This window comes from Chroicocephalus ridibundus, chromosome Z, assembly GCF_963924245.1.
Source record: "Chroicocephalus ridibundus chromosome Z, bChrRid1.1, whole genome shotgun sequence".
Taxonomy (NCBI): domain Eukaryota; kingdom Metazoa; phylum Chordata; class Aves; order Charadriiformes; family Laridae; genus Chroicocephalus; species Chroicocephalus ridibundus.
The window spans coordinates 76,158,091-76,178,414 of NC_086316.1; the positions used below are offsets into that span (position 1 = coordinate 76,158,091).

The 20,324-nt window shown below is 50.9% G+C and overlaps 1 protein-coding gene across 4 annotated transcripts in view; it reads right to left on the reverse strand.

Moving 5' to 3' along the window:
* Positions 1-20,324, reverse strand: part of CNTFR (ciliary neurotrophic factor receptor) — a 213,231-nt gene that overhangs the window by 104,205 nt on the left and 88,702 nt on the right. The window contains exon 3 of one of the 4 annotated variants that reach the window (XM_063320925.1): positions 18,537-18,604. The exons of the other annotated variants lie outside the window; for them this stretch is intronic. Within the exon in view, the coding sequence (XP_063176995.1) occupies positions 18,537-18,581 (45 nt within the window). The 5' untranslated portion in view covers positions 18,582-18,604. The remainder of the gene's footprint in view (positions 1-18,536; positions 18,605-20,324) is intronic. 4 annotated transcript variants of the gene reach the window in all.

Below are 20,324 nucleotides of genomic sequence, written 5' to 3' on the forward strand. Positions count from 1 at the left end.
GGACCTGCTGATGGGCATTCCTTTAGCTGATACCCTTCTGCAAAACCCGTGGAGGGTGGAAATACTCCACTGCAGCCGCAGAACTGAGCCTGCCCCAGCAAGGGAATAACTGCCACAGCTGCCTCGGTCCCCCATCTCCCACCAGTGCCACCGGCTCCCTCCCCTTCACCCTCAGCTTTTAGATGGATTAGCAGCATTTGGGCTGAGGGTTTTTCTGCAACAAGCCAAAGAGCTGTTTTGGAAGGAACCAAACTCACGCCAAGCATCTTCTCACCCTCTCCCAGGGATGCTCACCTCCAGTAAACGTTCCTTTCCTCCTTGTGAGCCCCCATCTCCAAGGTGCTCTGCCTCCTGCCCTGCAGCCCGCCTGACTTTCTTTAACCTTTCCTAAAGGTTTCTGCTCCCTGACCCCAGCTCTGGCTGCACCCCTCATCCCCATCGCCCCGTCAAGCTGTTCTCTGCAGCTCCAGCGGCTCCCAGCGCGACCAGAGCAGATCCTGCCCAGCCCCACAAAAGCTTCCTCCTGGCAGATGAAAACTCTGAGCACTGATTAAGAGGAGCCCTGGCCAAGGAGAGGGGGTAGGAAAAGCAACCATCTGAGTTCACTGTCTCTGTGGCTGACGCAGCCTGCGGAGAGGGCACGGCTCCCACCAGGGATGCAGAGGAGCCTCCGAGCAGAGCAGCACGTTTGCGCAGGGGTCAAACCAAAGTTCTTAAACACACCCGTGAAAAGTATTAATAAAAAGTCTATTGACTCTTCAAAACAAAATTCATTCCTAAATAACTGTGCACACAAACACGCGTGCGCACACACACACGCACACTTCATTAAATTTTGTTATTTCTTGGCAATATTTCCGAACCAGAGGGGAAATCTGATGCCAAGTAGGGTCTGCAAAATCCACTATGTCAAAAAAAAATTCAATGAAAAAAATGTCCTTAAACCACACTTGGAGCATTGTGCCCAGTTTGGGGGCTACGGTGCAAGATGGGCATTGCTGACCTCCAGCAAGTCCAGTGAAGGGACATGAGGGTGATGATGAGGCTGAAGAACATGGGGATGAGGACAAGTTGAGAAAACAGGGTTTGTCAGCCCAGAGAAGAGATGGTTTCGGGGGGAATTAACAGCAACCTGCCAGCGCCTAGAGGGAGATTACAGAGATGATGGAGACAGACCCTTTCCTCCGTGGTGGGAAGATGAGAGACAACAGGCAGGAGCTGCAACAAGAGAGATTCAGGCTTGCCATAAGAAAGATGTTTCCCATGGGGATGGTCACCTGCTGGAAAAGGGACCCAGTCACATTTTCGGATTTCCAGCCCTGGAGGTTTTCAAAACCCAGATAGGAAAACTAAACTGGTTTAGTTTTTAGTAAAACTCAGTATTCACCCTGTTTGGGGCAGGAGGCTGGGCTAGAGACCTCCTAAGGTCACTTCTCACCTGGATGGATGTACGAGCACGCCATTGCCAGGAAAAATTAAATGTAAAAAAGTCGCCCACAAATCCTGGGAGGGGAATGGCTCATCCCAGAGCTCCTTTCAAATATATCGGAAAGTAAAACCTGTTTGAACAAACCTGACCAGCTCTTCGCTTGGAGCGGGACGGAGACCATGGGTTGCAACACATGAGGGCCAGATCCTGCACTCAGCCCAACCCCATCGAGGAAGTGAAGACTGAGGAGATGGCCATCTTCCCCCCTTCAAAACCTCCTCTGTGGGGACTGACTCGCACGACACCGGTGAGTGATTAACGAGCGGCCAAGCTCGTCAGCACGCAGGCTGCGTGCATGGGTGCGTGCGTGCGTGCGTGCATGCGTGCTGCTCCCTGAGACTTGGCGGGGAGGGGAGCTGGGGGGGAGAAAGAGCGCTGACAAGCAGATGATTAATGGAAATGCAAGGGGGAGGAAAAGTAACGTCCGCTAAAACTATCAGGCGGTGCGAGCATGGGAAAGAAACTCGGAGATGCTGTCCCCATCCCTGCTCCGCACGCATCGCGCCTCCCAGCTCCGAGCTGCTCGCCAGTCCCTTCCTGGCTTCTATTTTTGCAGGTGCAATTTCATATTTGAAAATAACCATGCTGCACACGCACGTATATTTTTTTCCTCCCCGGCCCCTGTCTCATTGCACACAGAAACGGCAGCCATGGGAGAGCAAACCTCCCGGTCTGCACCACACGGCAGCAATTACACATCCAAGCACTCGTTAGCCCACACCACTGGGCAAAGGCACCCGCATCCCGGGCTCTCCGCACCCCCTGCACCACCTGCACTTTACAAGCGGCGCAGGCTCAAAAACACACATAAAGTTACTGTTTTGAGCTAAAATAATAAGAATTTTAAAAGAAGCAAACAATAAAATTAAAGAAGCTGAAAGCTCAAGCCTGGCTCAGCCCCGAAACCTTGCTCAGAGTCTGTAAATTATATCCCAAGCATCGGAGCTGGCGCAATTGCACCATCGGCAAAGTGGGTGAGCAGCTTCTGTTCCTCATCCAGCACGAAAGGGCTCAGCCTGGGTCACTAAATAAATAGCATGGAGCTGCAAAATGGCACGTGCTGTTCCCCTGCACCGCTGCTGGGAAAAGCATAGAAAGCAACGGGATGGGGATACCCTAGGGGGGAGGTTTGAAGGAGCAACAAAAGCATTTTGTTATGGGCAAGGGCAAGGCTGGCACCCCAGGAACCTTCTGCCTCCAGCCCCTCCTCCAAGAGGGAGGACCAAAGGGAAGACCAAACGGTCTTGCCATGGAGAGGAGAGGATCCTGAACTTCAAAGCCCTGGGGTGCAAAATTAGGGATGAGATCTCATCAGTGGCCTCCGGATGCAGCCACATTGTAAACGACAAACTCTTTGTAGTTCTTTGCCCCAGCACGTGCCGAGCGAGCACAGAGTGAGCGGCGCTCTACACAGGCTAGCAGGAACGGGATTTACACCAGGGTAAAACAGGACCCAAATCTGGGCTGCTGGAGAGCAGCTATTACCAGCTTTTGCCCAGCAAGCTGATCCCCAGTCAAGACGACCGGCTCGGAAAATTAACTTGGTGCGTTGTTCAGCACTTCACCGCTCAGGTAACGAGCGGAGCTGTAGGCGATTGCATCGGAGGGCTTCACGAACCGCTTGTACCATTGACATGGTTTAACAGACTGCTGTTTATGAGACAGAGCAGTATTTAAAAGACACATTTCTCTCAGAGCCGCACATAAAATTTGATAGCTAAATAGCTGTAAATGCTACTGAAGTCTGACAACTCGAAGAGGAATCGAGGGTCTGTCATGCGGAGTATCCGCCAATACTCCCGGCCCCGCAGAGCCAGAGAGACTTCCAGTCTCATAAAACCTTTTTTATATTGGAAGTGAGAATTTGTGCAGCGCATATGAACTCTCTTTTATTGGGCTGGTGTGATGCTGAGAAAATGCAGTTAAAGTTGTACGAGTCCTCCTTGGAGCACTATTGGGGCGCCTATAAATCAAAAGCTTTATCCTGGAATGGCTTTACTAAATAAACGTGATTTAATTTGGGCTCACGATGAGTGGCAGAGCCCGCAGCGGGAGTGGGTGCCTACCCTCGATGCTGCCCATTTGCACCAGTGGAGCAGGTCTATCCCCCATTGAGAAGGGGTCTGGCCCATCTCCCCGCTCTCGGGGCCAAGAAGAACATCCCAACAACAGAGCATCCTCCAGAGCCTGGCGCCGCTCTCCTCTCACCCCACACGAGGGTCTTACCCTCCTAAAACATCCACGGCCCCCCACGATGCTCCCAGCTCACAGCTGCTGCCCTGAACCCAGTCCAGACCCCCATGCCTACGCAGCTGATTTGGAGAGGTCCCAGGAGCATCCCGGTCTGGAATGACCACAGACCCACCTTCGGCACCCAGTGGACAAGGAGTATTTCCGAACCTTCATGAAGGCCTGGAGCGCTCCGGTTGGGGAGGAAGGTTTGGGCCAGCTCCCTTATCCCCCACAGACTCCTACATCTCCACTCTACAGCTGCATTAATTATTTCATCTTAGTCTGGCTTCCTCATTAAGCTAACCTAGACGGCCCGCGGCTGAGTGACAGCGAGCTAGTCTGCAAGAATCCAAGCCAGCAGTGCTGGAAGCCATGGGCTTGATGTGATTTACGCGGACTAATATTACACATATCTCAAACACGCAACCTTAAGAGGAGCTGAGGCTGCCGGACGGACGGAGGAAAACCCACGCAGAGCCGGCAGCGCAGCATCCGGAACGAGCCCGGGTATCAGCATCTCACCTCGCTCTTGGCCAGGATGGTCAACCCTGGCTGTGGGAGCAATTCCCTCGTGGATGCCCTGGAGCTGCAGGGAGCAGAAAGCCCTGGCACTGCTGCCAGCAGACCTGAGTGTGACATAAAACAATTGTGTCACAGCAAGGACCGGGAAGCACGACTCCTCTGACACCGGCTGCAGGACAGCCCCTTCACCCCACTCATGTGGCTGCGAGTTCAGCTAATTTTGGCTTTAGGCTCCCCTTGGGATGTCTGGCTTTCGTGGGCTGTAAGAACGACGCTTCGGGGCATTACGCAGATCCCCTTTTTCCAATACTGCCAAATCCAAGGCTTTTGTGTGAATCTACCGCATTTTGCCGTCTCTGCAAACAAGTGTATAGAAATACAAGACTTCAGCCCCTTGGAAGCCTCCAGGGAAAATTCAAAGCAATGAAGAAATATGAGTTGTTTTTCCATGAACCCATCGAAAAAAAGAGAAAAAAAAAACCCTGAAAACCCCCACATTACTTTTCAGCCCGGTTTTGCCAGCAGTACAGGTCTTTTTCCCACAGTCTAAGGAATCAACACATTTTCAAATCACTCCTGCTTATGGTATTGAATATCAGAAAACGATTGCCTTTCATTCAGCAGCTGTTTTGGGACACTGAGGGAAAAGGCAGTCAGTCTAAACTTAGCAAAACACGACAAAAGGCTTCAATGCAGTTGCAAGGACTGGAACAGGAAAGGAGAGCTCTGCAAGGGTTGCGTGTGAAGGAGAAGATTTTGGGTTGCCAGCATCCTTCCACAGCCCCGGTCTCTCTCAGTAGCAGAGGGACCGTTGCAGCACTGCTCCAGTCCTCCATCTCCTTGGAAAAAAGCAGGGATGTGTCCTCATTTCCCCAGGAAAATCCGCAGTATCTCCCAATTTAGCCACCTTCAGCCTTTCCGACATGCGGGCACCCTGGCATCTCTGTGCTGCTGGTGGGGAGTGGGCAGCTCCAAAAATAAACCAAACAGCTCACTGCATTAAGAGGAAACCCAACAGAGGGAACAGCAACAAGGGATGGAGGATTTGCTGAAATAAGTTTGCCCTGAAGCACTGGAGGGAGAAAAGCCCTGCTCTCCTACAGGCTTGTGTGATTTAATCCCTGTGTGCCCCCAGCAATAGCTTCAGCCTCCTCCTGCTCATCCTGTGTCCCCTGCCTCATCCATAGGGAGGGGATCCAAAACCCAGAGCCTTCCTGAAACGAGGGCATGGACCTGGCCACCGACTCTGGTGGCTTTCTCTGTCTATCACACCTGGCTGCAATCATCCAGCAGGATGGCGAGCCTTTGCCGGGGAAGGTTGACAGCCTGGCAGACCACAAGAAGGAGACCAAAATGGAGGGGGGGAAGATGGGGACAGCCAAACCCAGCAGGTATCAGCCCTCAAGTTGGGTCGTGCAGCCCATCACCCCTGGCTGGACATCCCCAATGATACCCGTGGGCGAGGGACCAGAGGAGGGCACCTTGTCCCCATCCTGTCTGACCCCTGGTTCCCACCTGGCCCCCGTAGAGCCACAAAAAAGCCTTAATGCCACCAGGTAAGCAAAGAGCCACGACCGCCGGGGCTTCTAACAAAGACAAACTGCCTCTCTCCTTCCTCCCAGATTGCAAGCAGATGTGTGCTTAAATTACCTGCTGCTGACTGTGACACTTAGCAAAGCGCCGTGGTCTAGAAGCAGAACGAAGAAAAAATGTGTGAAACGAGGGAAGGGAGGATTAGCAGGAATTCAGCTGGCTCTGGGAGGGCAAAGCGTCGCTGTTACAAAAAAAAAATGTCACTTCCATCGCACGAGGTGCATTTGCGACAGCGAGCACAAGGGAAACCCTGACCTGGCTAAAGACACCAGTGAAAATAAGAAATCCTAGGGAAAGGCTGTAAGGTTGGGTCTAGGGTCCCCAGAGGAAATCGCTCCTAGCCCGCAGCAAGCTACAGGAGCAGCCCTGCTTGCATTACGTGGCCTTGTCTTCCTTTTTCAAATGAACCCTTCAAGCCTGTGCACCCCACTGCCTGCATGTCTCCTACACCCCGGCTCTGGATGGCTCTGAACTGCCTGACCCAGCTGCTACCAGTGCTGGCACCTGCGGTGGGCTGCGTGCGTTCACCCATGCAGCAATGCCTTGGGAAGTTCACCAGCAGCCCCCGTGCCAAGGAGGGTGCAGATAACCAGGGACCATCTCGCTGGTGCTAACAATGATGCTAGTTGAGGAAAAGCCTGGAGAAAGGTACCCGCACTGTGATGGCCCACCACGATGCATGGGGCAGATGGGACCCCTGGGCTCTGCACCACCTGTGTTCCTACACAGGGCCAGCTTGCACCCATGATGGTGGCAGCTTTCCCCTCATGGGAGGCTGCCCAAAGCCTGAGGCATCAGGGCATGTCTTTGCACCAAGGGTCAGGCTCCAAGCAAAGCCTCCTTACAGAGCTGGGATGCGGGTGCAGCCCAGGAGAGCCCAGATGCTGCATTTCTACCACACCATTGGGGGCAGTGGCCTGCTGCAAGGATCCCTGGTCTCTGGAAGAGCATCCAATGGGGTCTCCCATCTCCCAGCAGCATCCTGCGCAGCAGGACAGCATTTTGCAAGCTGAGCCATAGAAATCAAGCCCAACCTGCTCCCCTTCCCCCTCGCCGCTCCTGGCTTGCTCTCTGCCGAGCCCTTGCGGGTCACACGTGGCGTCCCACTTCCCGGCACAGCTCCGCCGGCTGGAGCAAAGAGCAGAGTCAGACCCCAAATTGCAGATTAGTGCGTTGGGTTCATGCACGGGAAACAAAAGATCGGAAATCTCTGAAGTGCACAGCTGGAATCCACACCCCGACCATGTTTTTGTGAGATATCACGTACGTTTTTAAAAGCTATCTAGAGAGGGTTCTGTTTTAAAACAGCCTGGCGGCTGCTGCACTGACACCACCGCCTGTCACGCTGACCAGGACCTTCGACTGTTCCCTGTCCCCAACAGGCCATGCTCATCTGTAGCCTTTAGCCTTAGGTTATGAAATTATTCAAAGAAAGGATTAAACGTCCTTCTCTGCATTTATTCAGCACCAGCTGTGGAAGGAGGGTGGGAAGGGAAAGATGTGCAACCCAGAAAAATCACTGCGGGATACTACGTGCCAACACCCTGAAATGATGGTCCCCAGAAACCCTGGGGTTTCTCTCTCCGTTGTATTTACAGCCTCACAAGGTCATTGCAAGGGGAAAGCCCATGAGCCACAGCAAGATGCTCACTTGGTACCATGAAGAACAGGAACCAAAAAAGCACTCATCTCCCTCTCATACTGCAGATGTGCTTTCTTCTCCTTACAACAATCCTGTGATAGCAACTACACTTTTATGGGATGACAAACTATGGGTCTTTCTTTGCCCCTTTCCACATACCTGGCTTCTGGTTTAAAGTCACCCAAGGTGAGATCAAACATCCTACCAAGATGCTTACCTACCCTGCTCTTCAACACCACTGGTCTCCAAGGAGCCTGCCAACATGCTGCCTGGGCTTATTCCCCTTAGGGATTCATTTCTACCTCGATGCCTCTCCTCCCCATCTCTCATGCTGCCTGGGTTGCAGGTTGCCCTCTCAGCCTGGCTCCGTGGGACATTTGCTACACCTTAATTCACTGCTGCCCATCTGCAAGACCTTCCTGCCTGCATTGCCAGCCGGGAATGACCGGTGAGCCCTGCCTATACTTGCTCCTTCCCTGGGCTCCTCTATCCCAAAGCATCACCCACGATAATCTTGCAGCAAGTGTTTCCTCCAGGAAAACACCGTTCCCTCCATTGAAATTGACCTCAGCAGAGAAGCAGCTTCTCCATCCCTCCTGCCCATTTCATTTACACCTGAGGAATTGACATGAGACATTGCATTTTCAATTGAAACAATTAGCTTAAAAGCCCAGTTTGAAATTAAAGGTCCAATCCAGTGATGTGCCACAACCAGCCTCCCCAGAGAGGGAATATTTCGGAAGTCTCTCTGGTGTTTTCCTTTAGGGACTGCAGAGAAGGTGCAGTGTGGTGCCAGGATCCAGCAGATACCGTGCTCAATGCACTCACCATGCTGGGACACGGAGCAGGACCCCACACCCCACTTGGAAAAACACTTTCCCAGACAAGCAATAAATACTGGAGCAGCAATACCCAGTGGTACGGCCGCAGGCTCCCCCCAAGGTGGGGAAGAGCCAGGCCAAGCCGACCTGGGGCAGCAAAACTGGGAGCAAAACACCATTCCAGCAAATGCAGGGCCAAGGATGAGATGCAGAAAGGACGTGAGTCATCGAACGAAGGCATCTGCTTTTTCCAGCACACGTGTGGAGTTATTCTCACCTGAAATCAGTTTTTTTGGACAGCCTAGAGAGCACATGCTGTTTCAAGCCAAACATGCCTGGGTCGCTCTCGCAGGCAGGGATTTATCTCAGGCTTTATTAACGGGGAAAGCCACCGCACCAACATGCCCACAGGCTCCAGCAGAGCAGCGTCGTGGCAAGAGCGGCGGGGAAGGAGAAGCAGCAACACCCGCTCTGCTCCTCCCTAGGGAAATGATCAAAAAAAGAGCAAGACCATCGCCTGCAGCCAGGGATGCCCGGCACCGTCCAGACGGCTCTGAGCCCGGGCTGCCCTCCCTCCCACGCCGAGATGGGAAACCCATTAAACGCTGCGAGCAACGAAGCCTCCGCCGCTCCTCCCTGGAGGCGCTTTCACAGTCAACTTGAGGAAATTGTTCCTGATATCCAGCCTAAATTTCCCTTTGTTGATTTTCAGTTGAGCAGCGGAAAGGTGGGAGCTTTAATGAGACAAGCGGGGCCGCTGCAGGGGAAGGAGCCGTCAGTTTGAGCGAGGCAATGCACAGAGCTGTGGTTTAAGTGGAGCAGCTATTGCGAAAAGCCCAGAATCTACAGACTTGGGATGGAAAAGGTCTATTAACTTTCCCAGTGGACTAACATGAGATTGTTCCCCCATTTTCTAATGCTTCTCCCAGTCCAGCTATTTGATTGGGACCAGAGCTTTGCAAAAAAATGAAGGGCTTGTTCTTTTTTTAAGGAACTGCTGCATGTGGAATAAAATGTTGGGCTTTATAGCCGTATTTTCTTGTCTCATCCAAAGGCAAAATTTTTGCTGGCTTGCCTGCTAGACGTAGCTGCTTCTTCCCTGAAAAACTCACCAGAACTCTTGGCGGGGCACGATGTGTGTGGCAGCAAGTTGCTACCAGCTCGTGTTTGCAAAGAAAAGTTTTTCGGGGAGAGAAACGTGACACAGAACTGCAGACAGCCACTTTCTGGGACACAGGTGCTGCTCAGCAAGTCATGACCCGCCTCAGACACTTCCTCACAGGAGCCCAGCATGATGCTGTACTGAAAACTGGCACCGGGAGAAGTTTGCTGGATGTGAAGCCAATGCCACCCTGCACTATTTTTCCCCCTTTAACTGAAGAACAAGCTTTTCATCAGCAGGTAAGACACTACAATGCTCACAGGAGCATGCCCAGGACATGCAGTTGTGTGAGCAAGGGGTATATATAAAGGAATGACAGTGCAGCCAAGCGGGCTTGGACATTGGGAGAGCATGACATCTATTGCTTCAAGCAACTGGGACATCAGGTCCTAAAAATCCAGCTTGGGACATGTGCTTCAGCAAAAAACGGAGCAATAGTTGGGTCCAGGAGCACCAGGTCCCTCTGCCTTACTCACCTGAAGAGCACCAGCACTGTACAACCTTGAGCGCCCAAAACAGGCTGGCTGCTTTGGGGCTGCTCTGTGGGGTAATGAAGCTCCCAGGCTGTGCTGCACGGCTCCAGCCAGACCCCTTTGTGTCAGGCAGGGGGATGGCCAATACACCCACAGACCGCCATGGGGTCATGGAACTGGAGGCATCGCAAGAGCTAGACTGCGCTGGGCTAACCCATCCCGGCAGATGTTTGCCTTAATTGCTCACCGCCTTCCTAAATGTCAGATGGCTGCATGGCAGTAGAAGGGTGCTTTCACACTCTGCTTTTACGGGCTTGTAAAGTCAAAGTGGCTGCACGCTCCCTGGGAATGTCAGGCTCCGTTTTCCTGAGGCTCTGCCATCCATCAGGTTTTACCAGCGGAGAGCAGGGTGCGCTGGGCTGTGCTGGGCGAGGGGGCTGTGGGGGCAGGCACTACTGCAGTGAGACCGCCTGCCCCTTGCTGGGTCATAGAATCATTGAATTGCCCAGGTTGGAAGGGACCTTTCAGATCATCAAGTCCAACCATCAACCTAACTCTGACAAAAAGCATCACTAAAACATATCGCTATACCATGTCTACCCATCTTTTAAATACCTCCGGGGGTGACATTCCACCACTTCCCTGGGCAGCCCACTCCAATGCTTGGTTACCGTTTTGGTGTAAATATTTTTCTGAGCATTGCACCCCCATAAAAGCAGCACCCAACCTCCTGTGCAGGAAGAGACGGGGGGGACGGCACCGGCGGCTGCAGGCACCTCAATCCCTGACACTAACCCCAGGTTCTGCAAGCTTGTCAGGCAATGCTGCCGTGCAGAGCACCCTGCAGCGAGCCCTGTGCACGCAGTGTCACTACCATTGCTCTCACAGTGCCCTTCGGTGTCACAGCAACACCCTTGCGGGACACAGCTTAAGCACACAAGGCTGCAAAAACTCCTATAAGAGAGATCGGCACCACAACATTAGAAAAACCCAGCCTGCTGGGTTCTGTTTCGGGGTTTAGCAGCAGGACAAACCCGAGCGAAGGGGAACAAAATAGAGATTTTTCTCCATCTACTTCCTAAACGTCGGGCAAGGGAGCGCGTTGCACGGTACATTGCAAGTTTGGGATGTGGCAAGATACCAACTGCATTTTATGTGTTGCAAAACCACCTCCTCTGTGGCAGCTGAGATTTCAAAGCATAAGCTCTGACCTTGGTAATATTTTTTACATATTGAGTCACTGCTGACACTGGAAATAACAGGGGAAAAGGGCTGGGATTTCAAAGATTTTAAGGCATGGCTGGGTCTGCTAAGAACTGGGACCGCCCCAGCTGCCAGCCTGGCCCTCCAGACCTCTGCCACTCTTGATGAGGGGCACAAGGCAGCGAGACTGAAACAGCGCGAGGCGATGTAAAGTCCTGGCATGCCAGACTGGGCAAGAGGAGGATGAGGATTCGAAAACCTGCCGGGATGCAGTGGGCACAGCCCTCCGCTGGTAGCCCTAAGGGTGATGAGCACGGCTGAGCAGGTGATTCCCAGTTTTTTATGACCCACCTCCAAGGGGAGATGGCTTGAACAGACCAGCCTTTTTTTTTTTTTTCTTTCCGTTTTGGAAAAAAATCAGGGCAGATTCATGCCCTTTGCCTGTGAAGGCAAACATCCGAAAAACAGCAAGGAGAAAGGAGAAAGGGGACTCGGCAGAGAGTCTTTTCCACTGGTGTGAGAACAGCTAAATGGGCAGATGGAAAAGGAAAGTGAGGAATCCTTCTCACACATGACATCCCACCCCATCTGGTCCCTTCGGACTGACCCCTCAGCCTGAAGGTCTACCTCCCTGATATACTTTACCAGATAGATAATTCAATTTCCCAACTCTCCCCCTTCAGCCAGCAAGGGAATAGCTGTCTCTAATAGCCCTGATTTGTTAAATAAAACACTCCTTGAAGGCTCCCCGCAATAACATTTGCACAGAAAATTGACATTCTTCCTCCTCCCATCAGCCCCGATGCTGTTTGTTTGTGAGTTAATAACTTGGACGCTCGGCTGAGCTATTGATCCCTTCTCAGTACAGTCATTCTTTTGGGTCCAAAACACACAAAAAATAAAAGAATGAGCTAGTGATGGCAAAATTAACTCAGCGCTTGCACGTGGCCCCGTGGCATTGTCGTTGCAAGGGGATTCATGTCTTTCCCAGCTGCTCATGATGTTCCCTGCACTGCAACCGTACGAGGTTGGATGTGTTTCTCCACCCTTCCCCATCATCAAGGAAGCGGTGTTGTGGCTTGCAGGCAGAAAGTCAGCTTTCACAACCCAAAATTATCATTTAGCTTTAAACACTCATCACCCAGACAGGGCTTTGTAGCAGGATAGAGGGACCACGCAGGTGTCTGGGCTAGAGATCTCTGGCAGCAGTGGCAGATGGGTACCATCACCTTCAGCTACAGGAAGGGCTCAGAACCCCAGTTTCCCAGCCGAAGGAAAGTGGGCAGCACCATCCCATCCAGTCCCTCCATCCAAGGCAGGATGCTCTTTGGGCTTTTGTCATATTAGATGGGACTTCGTGTGCCAGAGGCAGAACAAAGTGCCAGGCTTCACCTATTTCCTCCTGCCAGCACTCGCTCCGGAGCAGATCCCCCTCCGACACCCTCTGTAACAAAACCTGATGAAAGGAAAAAAATTAAGGTCCCTGCCATGCCCTCGTCCTCCTTAATTGCTCCTGTACCAGCAGGGCACTGCACCACCTCTCCCGGGGGAATCCTCGCCCTGGTCCTGATGTTGTATTTTCGCTTTGCAATCTGCTCACATGCCTCTAGCTAATTGTTCTTCAGACTGCTTTTTTCAGGGGAGATTTTCATGGCAAACAATCAATTTTTCCCAAGTTGCATTTTTTTTCCTTCAAAGTCTTTGATGTCTGGGAAAATAACAGGCAACCTCAACACACGGCTGAGCATCAGGCGAGGGCTGGGAAGCACTAAGCGGAAATGCATTTAGTTGTCTGGGTCAAAAACCATTTCCTTTGTTAAATGATTATTATTGTTCCAAGAGGATTTCAGTGGGAATTGAGGGTGCTTAGATAGATGGATTCACAGGTTTGCTGAGCTTCTATAAGGGTCTCTATATCCTCCACCATAATTCTACATCATAACTTCCAACACCAATAACTCTTCTATGACTCCCAACAGATATTCCTGTGCCTTCCAAAGCAATAACTTCTCAATGAACTCCAGACCTGCCAAATCGACTGTTTTCCCCCTGTGGACGCCTGCTTTTTGGCCCTTCTCACCGCCCCCCTGGGAATCTTGACCCATTTACCTCTCCTTCTGGTTCCAAGCTCAGTGCAAGGGGAGATGAGATCAGAAAGCGATCTGCCTCGGACGTCAAGAAATAGCTCTGGCACTAAAAGCTTTCAGTCATCTCCCATTTTCCTGACTGCTCTCAGCAGCTGAGGATCCAGCTCTAGACCTGCTTACACCAGGCATCCTTCTGAGCAAACCTTCCCCCATCACACGCCGCCCTTTCTCACATCACTCACTTCTTCCCACTCGTACCTGAAAATTGTTATGAGCGTGTTGCAGGTCTCCCCTGGAGAAATTACTTAGGTTATTCACCAGGGCTAGAGAACAAACACTTAAATAAGAAATAAATTGCAATGCATTTCTTGGGTCGCCAAGCCTTCCAGTTCAGCCCTAAGAGCAGCGCACCAGGCACAGCGGCACAGAGCTGCTACCTCTCTGTGCACTTGATCTTAACGATGTGTTAATTAAGCTAAGGTTAGAGCCGCTCGTTACCTTGTTATTTTTGGTTCTATCACAGTAATGCTCAGCGGCCTCAATCAGGAACAGGCTTTTTTTTTTTTTTCTTTTCCCTTCTCTCCTTTTAAGTCACAAATTATTTCAAGATCTGGTAAAAATAAATGCACACAAGCAGGGTCTGCTCTTTTCCAGGGTATTTTGCTCTGTGAGGGAAGAAAGGTTTCAACAGTGTGTTTGAATCAAAAATGAACATATGCAAGAGGGGAAGAATGATATGCATCAGAAGTTACTCCTTTTTTGTTGAAAGGTTTTCTTTCAAACAAAGAAAAAACCCCAAAGACTAATCTCACAGCACTGGGTGCTGTGTACAGAGTCAGTTCATGCTGCAGAGTGAATATTGAACAAGCTACAAGGCTGCCCAAAGGAGGACAGAGGAAGGATAAATGATTTGGCTTCGTTTTTGGGCTCTGCAGTTGCTATCCCACTCGCCGACCTGCAAACTCCTCCAACGGCTGGGGTTGAGCATGGCCAGCTGCCTCCCAGGTCATCCCCGTCCCACATGCACATGGAAAGCAAGCAGCGTTTCTGCGCTTGAATTAACGAAGTTTTAAGAGATGACCCTAAATTTGCCAGTGAGCATGTTAAAGGAGGTGTAGGTCAACCCATGCCAGGCTTCCTTCACATGGCTGCAATGAGCTGCCAGTTCTCATCAGCCCTGATGATGTTTCATCCTTACCCCCTACCCCTCCTGGGTAGGGTGGGAGGAGGGTGGGAGGACAAAACTGGGGAGCAGGAGCTCTGCAAACCACCCCAATCCAAAACCAAATGGAGTCCAGGAGGGAGAGGCAGATGGGCAATGCCACCGAGGCAATTTGGGCAGGTCCTCTTGACCCCAGGCGGGATGTGGGTGCCCATCCTGGGGGCAGGGGGAAGCTGCTGCCCTGAGAAACTGGAAAAGCATTCCCCATCCCCACTCCCTCCTAGCCAGTGGGACACGGGCCACAAAAACCTCTCAAGGTCTTTACAGGAGGGGTCCAGTGCTTCTAACAGGCTGGGCACCTCCGACCACCCTGGTTGCCAGCTTCTCCTTGTGGGTATCCTTAGATGTTGGTGTAGGGCCAAGCCAAGAATTCCCACTGGGAGCACAGGCTGGCGTCGCACCCCCCAGCTGCACCCCAGTGCCCGGCCAGTGACCTGGGTTTTTTAAAAGAAGCCATCACGCCCACACACTATCCAATTACTAGGAAACAATTAAGCCGATGATGGACCTCAGGACCACCGTGGAAAAATGTGAAAGGGAGACACCTGCTCAGCACAGAGCCCCGTTTCTCTCCAGGATTTGCAACCCAATGTCGCGTCTTTTGTTGAATGGGAGCCAGGACTCCTTTTCCCCTGGTTTTCAACTGAAATCGTCCTATGCCGTTTCTGGCTGCTTCCAAAAACTGCTCGAAAATGTCATTAGGAAACAAAACCTCTAGAAACTGTTAGTGTTTCCCTGCCTTGTGCCGAAATCGTCACTTCCCTTTGCATTCAGTGCTGCTAACCTCATCGGGAAAGAGCTGGTTCTGTCTCAAAACTTAACCCTTAACTTTGGAAAACCTCTAGAAGGTGGTGGTTGGGGGCGGGAGGAGGGGGGGGGAAAGCACCATTTTTGGGGGTTAACCCATAGGAAAAAAGCAACAGAGAGTCTTATACGGATAAGGGCGCAGAAATGGCTCTGGGAACCAGAGCAAGAGAGGACTTTTCTGGGAAGCACAGTGTCTCCTAAAGCAGCAAGTCCCGTTGGCTCCAGTTTTCCCACACGGTCTCGCAGCGCAAAGCGAGGCAGGGAGACACGCAGCGACTTACTCGGGGGCTCTGGCATCCAGGCTTCGAGCAGGAAGGCGCTGCGCAACTGCACTAATTATCTGCTGAACATCTGTCTCTCCCCTACTACCGCGGGGCTGGAGGAGTCCTCCGGCATAGCCGAGGATTAGCGCTGGAAAAGATTTTGTTGACTGCGTGATTTTGCACAGGAGGTGGAGGGGAAAAAAAAAGGTCCTGCAGATTCCCTGGAAGGGAGGTGTTCCGTGGCGAATCTCTTGGATGAAAGGAGGGGAATTTTTGGTTGAAACTGGAGACCTTGTTGGAGCAAACAGCGGGCGCTTGCCCTGCCGTGGGCCGCGGGATTTAGTCCCTTGCTCCAAACTGGGGGGAGCAGGACCTCTGCCCCCGCTGTCCCCCATGTCTTGAGGAACACCAGGGCACCTATTACAATCCCAAGGCTGCTGGATTGTAATCCTCCTCCCTCCAGGAGGGAGGGCAAACACTCTAAGACTGCACGAAGGGGAAAGAAAGTTGAACCTTGCCTAGTCTGCTTCTCCCTGCCCAAAAGGCTAGGAAAGGCCAAAAAATAAGACTTCCAGTTGTGGTGTCATACCTAGGTGAGGGTGTGCATCCTTCTTGCTGTCTTGGCCGGAATGCAGTTTTCCCAAAATCCATCTATAGACAGGGAGAGAGGTAGCAGCACAAGGGACCTGGGACAGGCTCCAGGCATAAATCACCCCCTAACAGAGGACCCCCTTTTCTGGACAGGCGATGGAGGGCATCTGGAACTTCAGGCAATGGAGACGGGTGGTGGGAATACATCCCTCATCTTTGGTCTGCATCCCACCAGCCTCGAGAGGAAAAATCTGCCCAACTTTGTGCGACATCTACCCCCCATGTCAACGAGGTTTGTGGAAATGTGTGTGCAAAAAGCCTGACAGAAGCCTCAAAAACAAACCCGTGGTGAAGAGAAGCAAATCCCCTGCTGTTTAATTAGCACAAATGTCTTGTAAGCTGGGAATCTTTTTTTTTTTTTTCCTTCAAGACCATCAGGGGCCAGAAACTTGCACAGTAACACAAACAAAACGTCCCTTAAAATCAACTGGTGCTTTTGGCCAAGCAGAAACAGTTGGGATTTCCAAATATGGCCCATGGGAACATCAGCCCAGGCATTCTCGGGAAGCATCTCGGAGCCTGAACTGTCTCCCAAGAATAAAATCCTTCAGTCCAGCATGACAAAAGAGGCATCGCGTGACAGTCGCTATCGCACAAGCGCGCAAATTAAGCAATCAATCAAACGAGCAATACCCCGGAAAACAGCAGTGCGCGGTGCACAGTGTACTGGCAGCGGGCAAGCAGAGATGACCCATGGTTGCCTCCCATCACATGTGGGCTATTGTGTTCCCTTCTCCACCAACACCCCAGCAAGTCATGGTTTCTTTTTGGTTTTGGCCTTTTTATCCAAGTTTGGGGAGCAGGACCCTTTCTTGGAGGGAATACAGGTATCCAGCAAAAGCATTTATTTTGGACTCGGCCACTACATAAATCAATGGTTATTCTGCAGGGACATGACAGAGCAAAAAATTAGATGTAAAATTTGCCAGACGGCGAGAAACGAGCTAGAAATTGTTGCCGTCTCTCCTGGGTCGGGGAGGGATTCCTGTCTTAAAGGTTCGGGACCGCGTGTGTGCCTCCAGCTTCACATAATGATGTCCCCCGGGGCAAAAAGAGAAGGAAGACTATTTAAAACTTCCCATGACTTCTCATCTTCCATCTCTTTTAATTGCTTCAAAGGACATCACCATTGCCTCTTCATGGACCAAAACCCCAGGAGGTCATTTTTGGAGCCCGGCACCAGGGCTAAGCATCTGCTCAGCACCCAGAGGCCCAGATATGTTTGCAAACAGATCGGGCAAACGGCTGCGTGTTTGTAAGTGTATTTTAAAAATCAGATCCTGTTGGCAGGCAGCTCTCAGACAGCAAGCGGGGCCAAATCCCATGAATAAATTGCTTGGAGCGAGTAGTTTGACGCGCCATTATTCATAACTAATGCAGTCCTAGTAAACAGAAAATGGAGGCCAAATCTGCCTGTATAGACACCAATGACCTCATCTGTTTTCATCCTATTTACTGAGCAAAATAAGAGCAGGAGAGACCTACCACCATCCTCTAAGAGGAGAAATGGAGGTTTTGGAGGAACAAACATTCCCAACAGCACTGGGGTGAGGACGGAGTCAGGAGTGGGGATGCGAGCTGAATTTGGAGTCAGAGCAGAAATTTGGTCCCACTGGTGCAAAGACACAAATAAAACCAAGCAATCATATCTCCCATCTGCACGCAGCTCCTGCTGGGGGTTATGAAGAGCATGGCTTGCCTGAGCCAAGAGGAAAGCCGGAGCTGGAGCACCCGTGAAGGTGGTGTGCTTTTCTCCCATTCGCAGCCAGCATCCCAAAGCAGGTTGTGCAGAGATTTTCGGGAGCAGGCGAGCTGCAGGGCACTTCCCAACTACTCTGTAGTGAATTTATTAAGCAAATCAAACCAAAAAAACACAGGGAAGCGAAGAGGGAGCAACTGGCTGCTCCTCCACCCAGCGCAGCAGTCGCAGGCTGCCCAACTCAACCGCCAACCAGTTGGTGAAAGTAAAGACAAGACATAACTCTTGCGGTGCTTTCACGCAGCAAAAGCCAGCAGAAGTCACTGCCAGGGCATATTGTGTGAAAAAAAAAAAAATGTCCTGATGGCTGAAGGGAAGGGGCCTTGAGAAGCGCAGGTCTCCTGATGCCGAGGCAGCCGCCAGAGCAGCATCTGCTTGCAAGAAGCCGTGAGGCTACAAACCAGAGCACAGGCTTGCTATTTCTGCTGTGTCTCCCATGCTTTTTAAGACTTATACTTATGCCAGTTCAGGTAATACCAAGGAAAATTGTGAACATGGCTGTGATCAGTCCTCCCTTGCTTCCTTTCCCAAATAATGCTAATTTCGAAGGCATTTTAGCTGCAAGCTGCTCCCACCACGAAGGGGCCAGCTCAGCAGCTCAAGAGTTTACCTTAGGGAAAACCAGAGCTGTTGACCTGAAGACTGCCACATTCATCTCGAACGCAGAGGGAAATACTTCTGTAAATGACAAAGAAAATTTATTACGCTGCTTAAAATTACAGCCCATTAAAAAAATTGCCCTGATTTGAATCATTGACTTTACAAAATAAATTCTATTCTTTCATCAATAAGCCCAAAGTATGAGCTAACCACAAAACCCTTTGGAAAAAAAGAAACATAAAAATTATATCTTTACACATTAATAAGACCTATTGATCTAACTGTAAGCATATGTCCACATACATAATTTTACTATATCACACATCAATAATACCCTACACTTTTCTCATATAAAACTATGTTATTCCCACGGAACCGAAGTCCTAAGTATTTCCCTAAAAAGGCCCTTGCCATTTAAATGCACAATGGTTGCATTTCAAAGTATTAACGCTAAGAGCATATTTGGTTACGCAGACTGGTGTTAACCATCCACAAAGTGAATGGGGCAGGGTCATAGGCATGTCAGAAGATAGAAACACGTTGATTTGTAATAAAACCAATGGTATTTTCTCTGCCTCCTTTCGCTATTACCTTCTTCATGTCTCAGACCTTAATTTATTAAGCAGCCGAAGCAGCTCGGACCGATCGTGGCGTTGCCAGCTCCCTGCGCCTGGGTGCTGTGGATGAGGCTTAGCACGCTATAATCTGTTTATTAATGCTTTGAAGGGGGCAGAGCAACGAGGGGGAAAAACGGACAGATGACAATATTTTTTAGGCTAATCAAGAGTGTGATGGATAAGGGAGACCTCCAAAGCCAACAGCAGCGCCAGGCAGTGAGGAAGCCCAGCGTGGTGATAAATGCAAGGCACCGCACGCTGCAAGGGAGATTTTGAGCTAATCACACATATTGCTGCAGTCTAAATTAGCTGGAAACAGCCAGCAAAGTGATGTCAGCCTTCGTTCTGTGGCCACGGCTAAAATGGCAAGCAAAATGTCAGGTGATGTATAAAAGACCCAGGATTATAAAGTTACGTGAGGGTGTAAATCAACCATATGCCCTGACCTGGAATGCTCCGATCAATCCTGGATGTGCTGCATAAAAAAAGACAGAGGAAAAGGGTTTCTGTTCAGAGATGGGTAATAAAAGTGATGAGAGGTAGAGAAAGAGCGGAGTGCGAGACTAAAAAACCTGAGACTTCAATTTACAAAGGAGGCGGATAAACAGGGAGAGGAAGGAGGTGCAGGGGGCAAGAAAAGGCAGACGGCAAAGGCTCCTTGAATATGAGAAGGGCAGAAGAAGAGTCCACAAAGCCAAAAAGGAGACTTGAAGCTGCTTTATTTACGCACATATGTGCACAGCCAGCTCCTGGGCTGTGCCACCTCCAAGCATCCCGCAGACCCATGACGAGGGAAAGTTAAGAGCACAGATTAAATGCTTTGATTTCTAAGAAGATCTATAGGTGCATGGTGGCACTGGCAGGTGGTGGGTGAAGGAAGGGCCACACCGGGAAAAAGAGCACCAAGGTCAAGAGAAAGAAAGGCCACCACAGAATCACACACAGAATCACAGAATGGTTGAGGTTGGAAGGTCATCTAGTTCCAACCCCCTGCCATGGGCAGGGACACCTCCCACTAGACCAGGCTGCTCAAAGCCCCATCCAGCCTGGCCTTGAACACCTCCAGGGATGGGGCATCCACAGCTTCCCTGGGCAACCTGTTCCTGTGTCTCACCACCCTCGCAGTAAAGGTCATCATAAGGTCTTATCGACAAAACCTACATCCATCCAGGAAAACATGA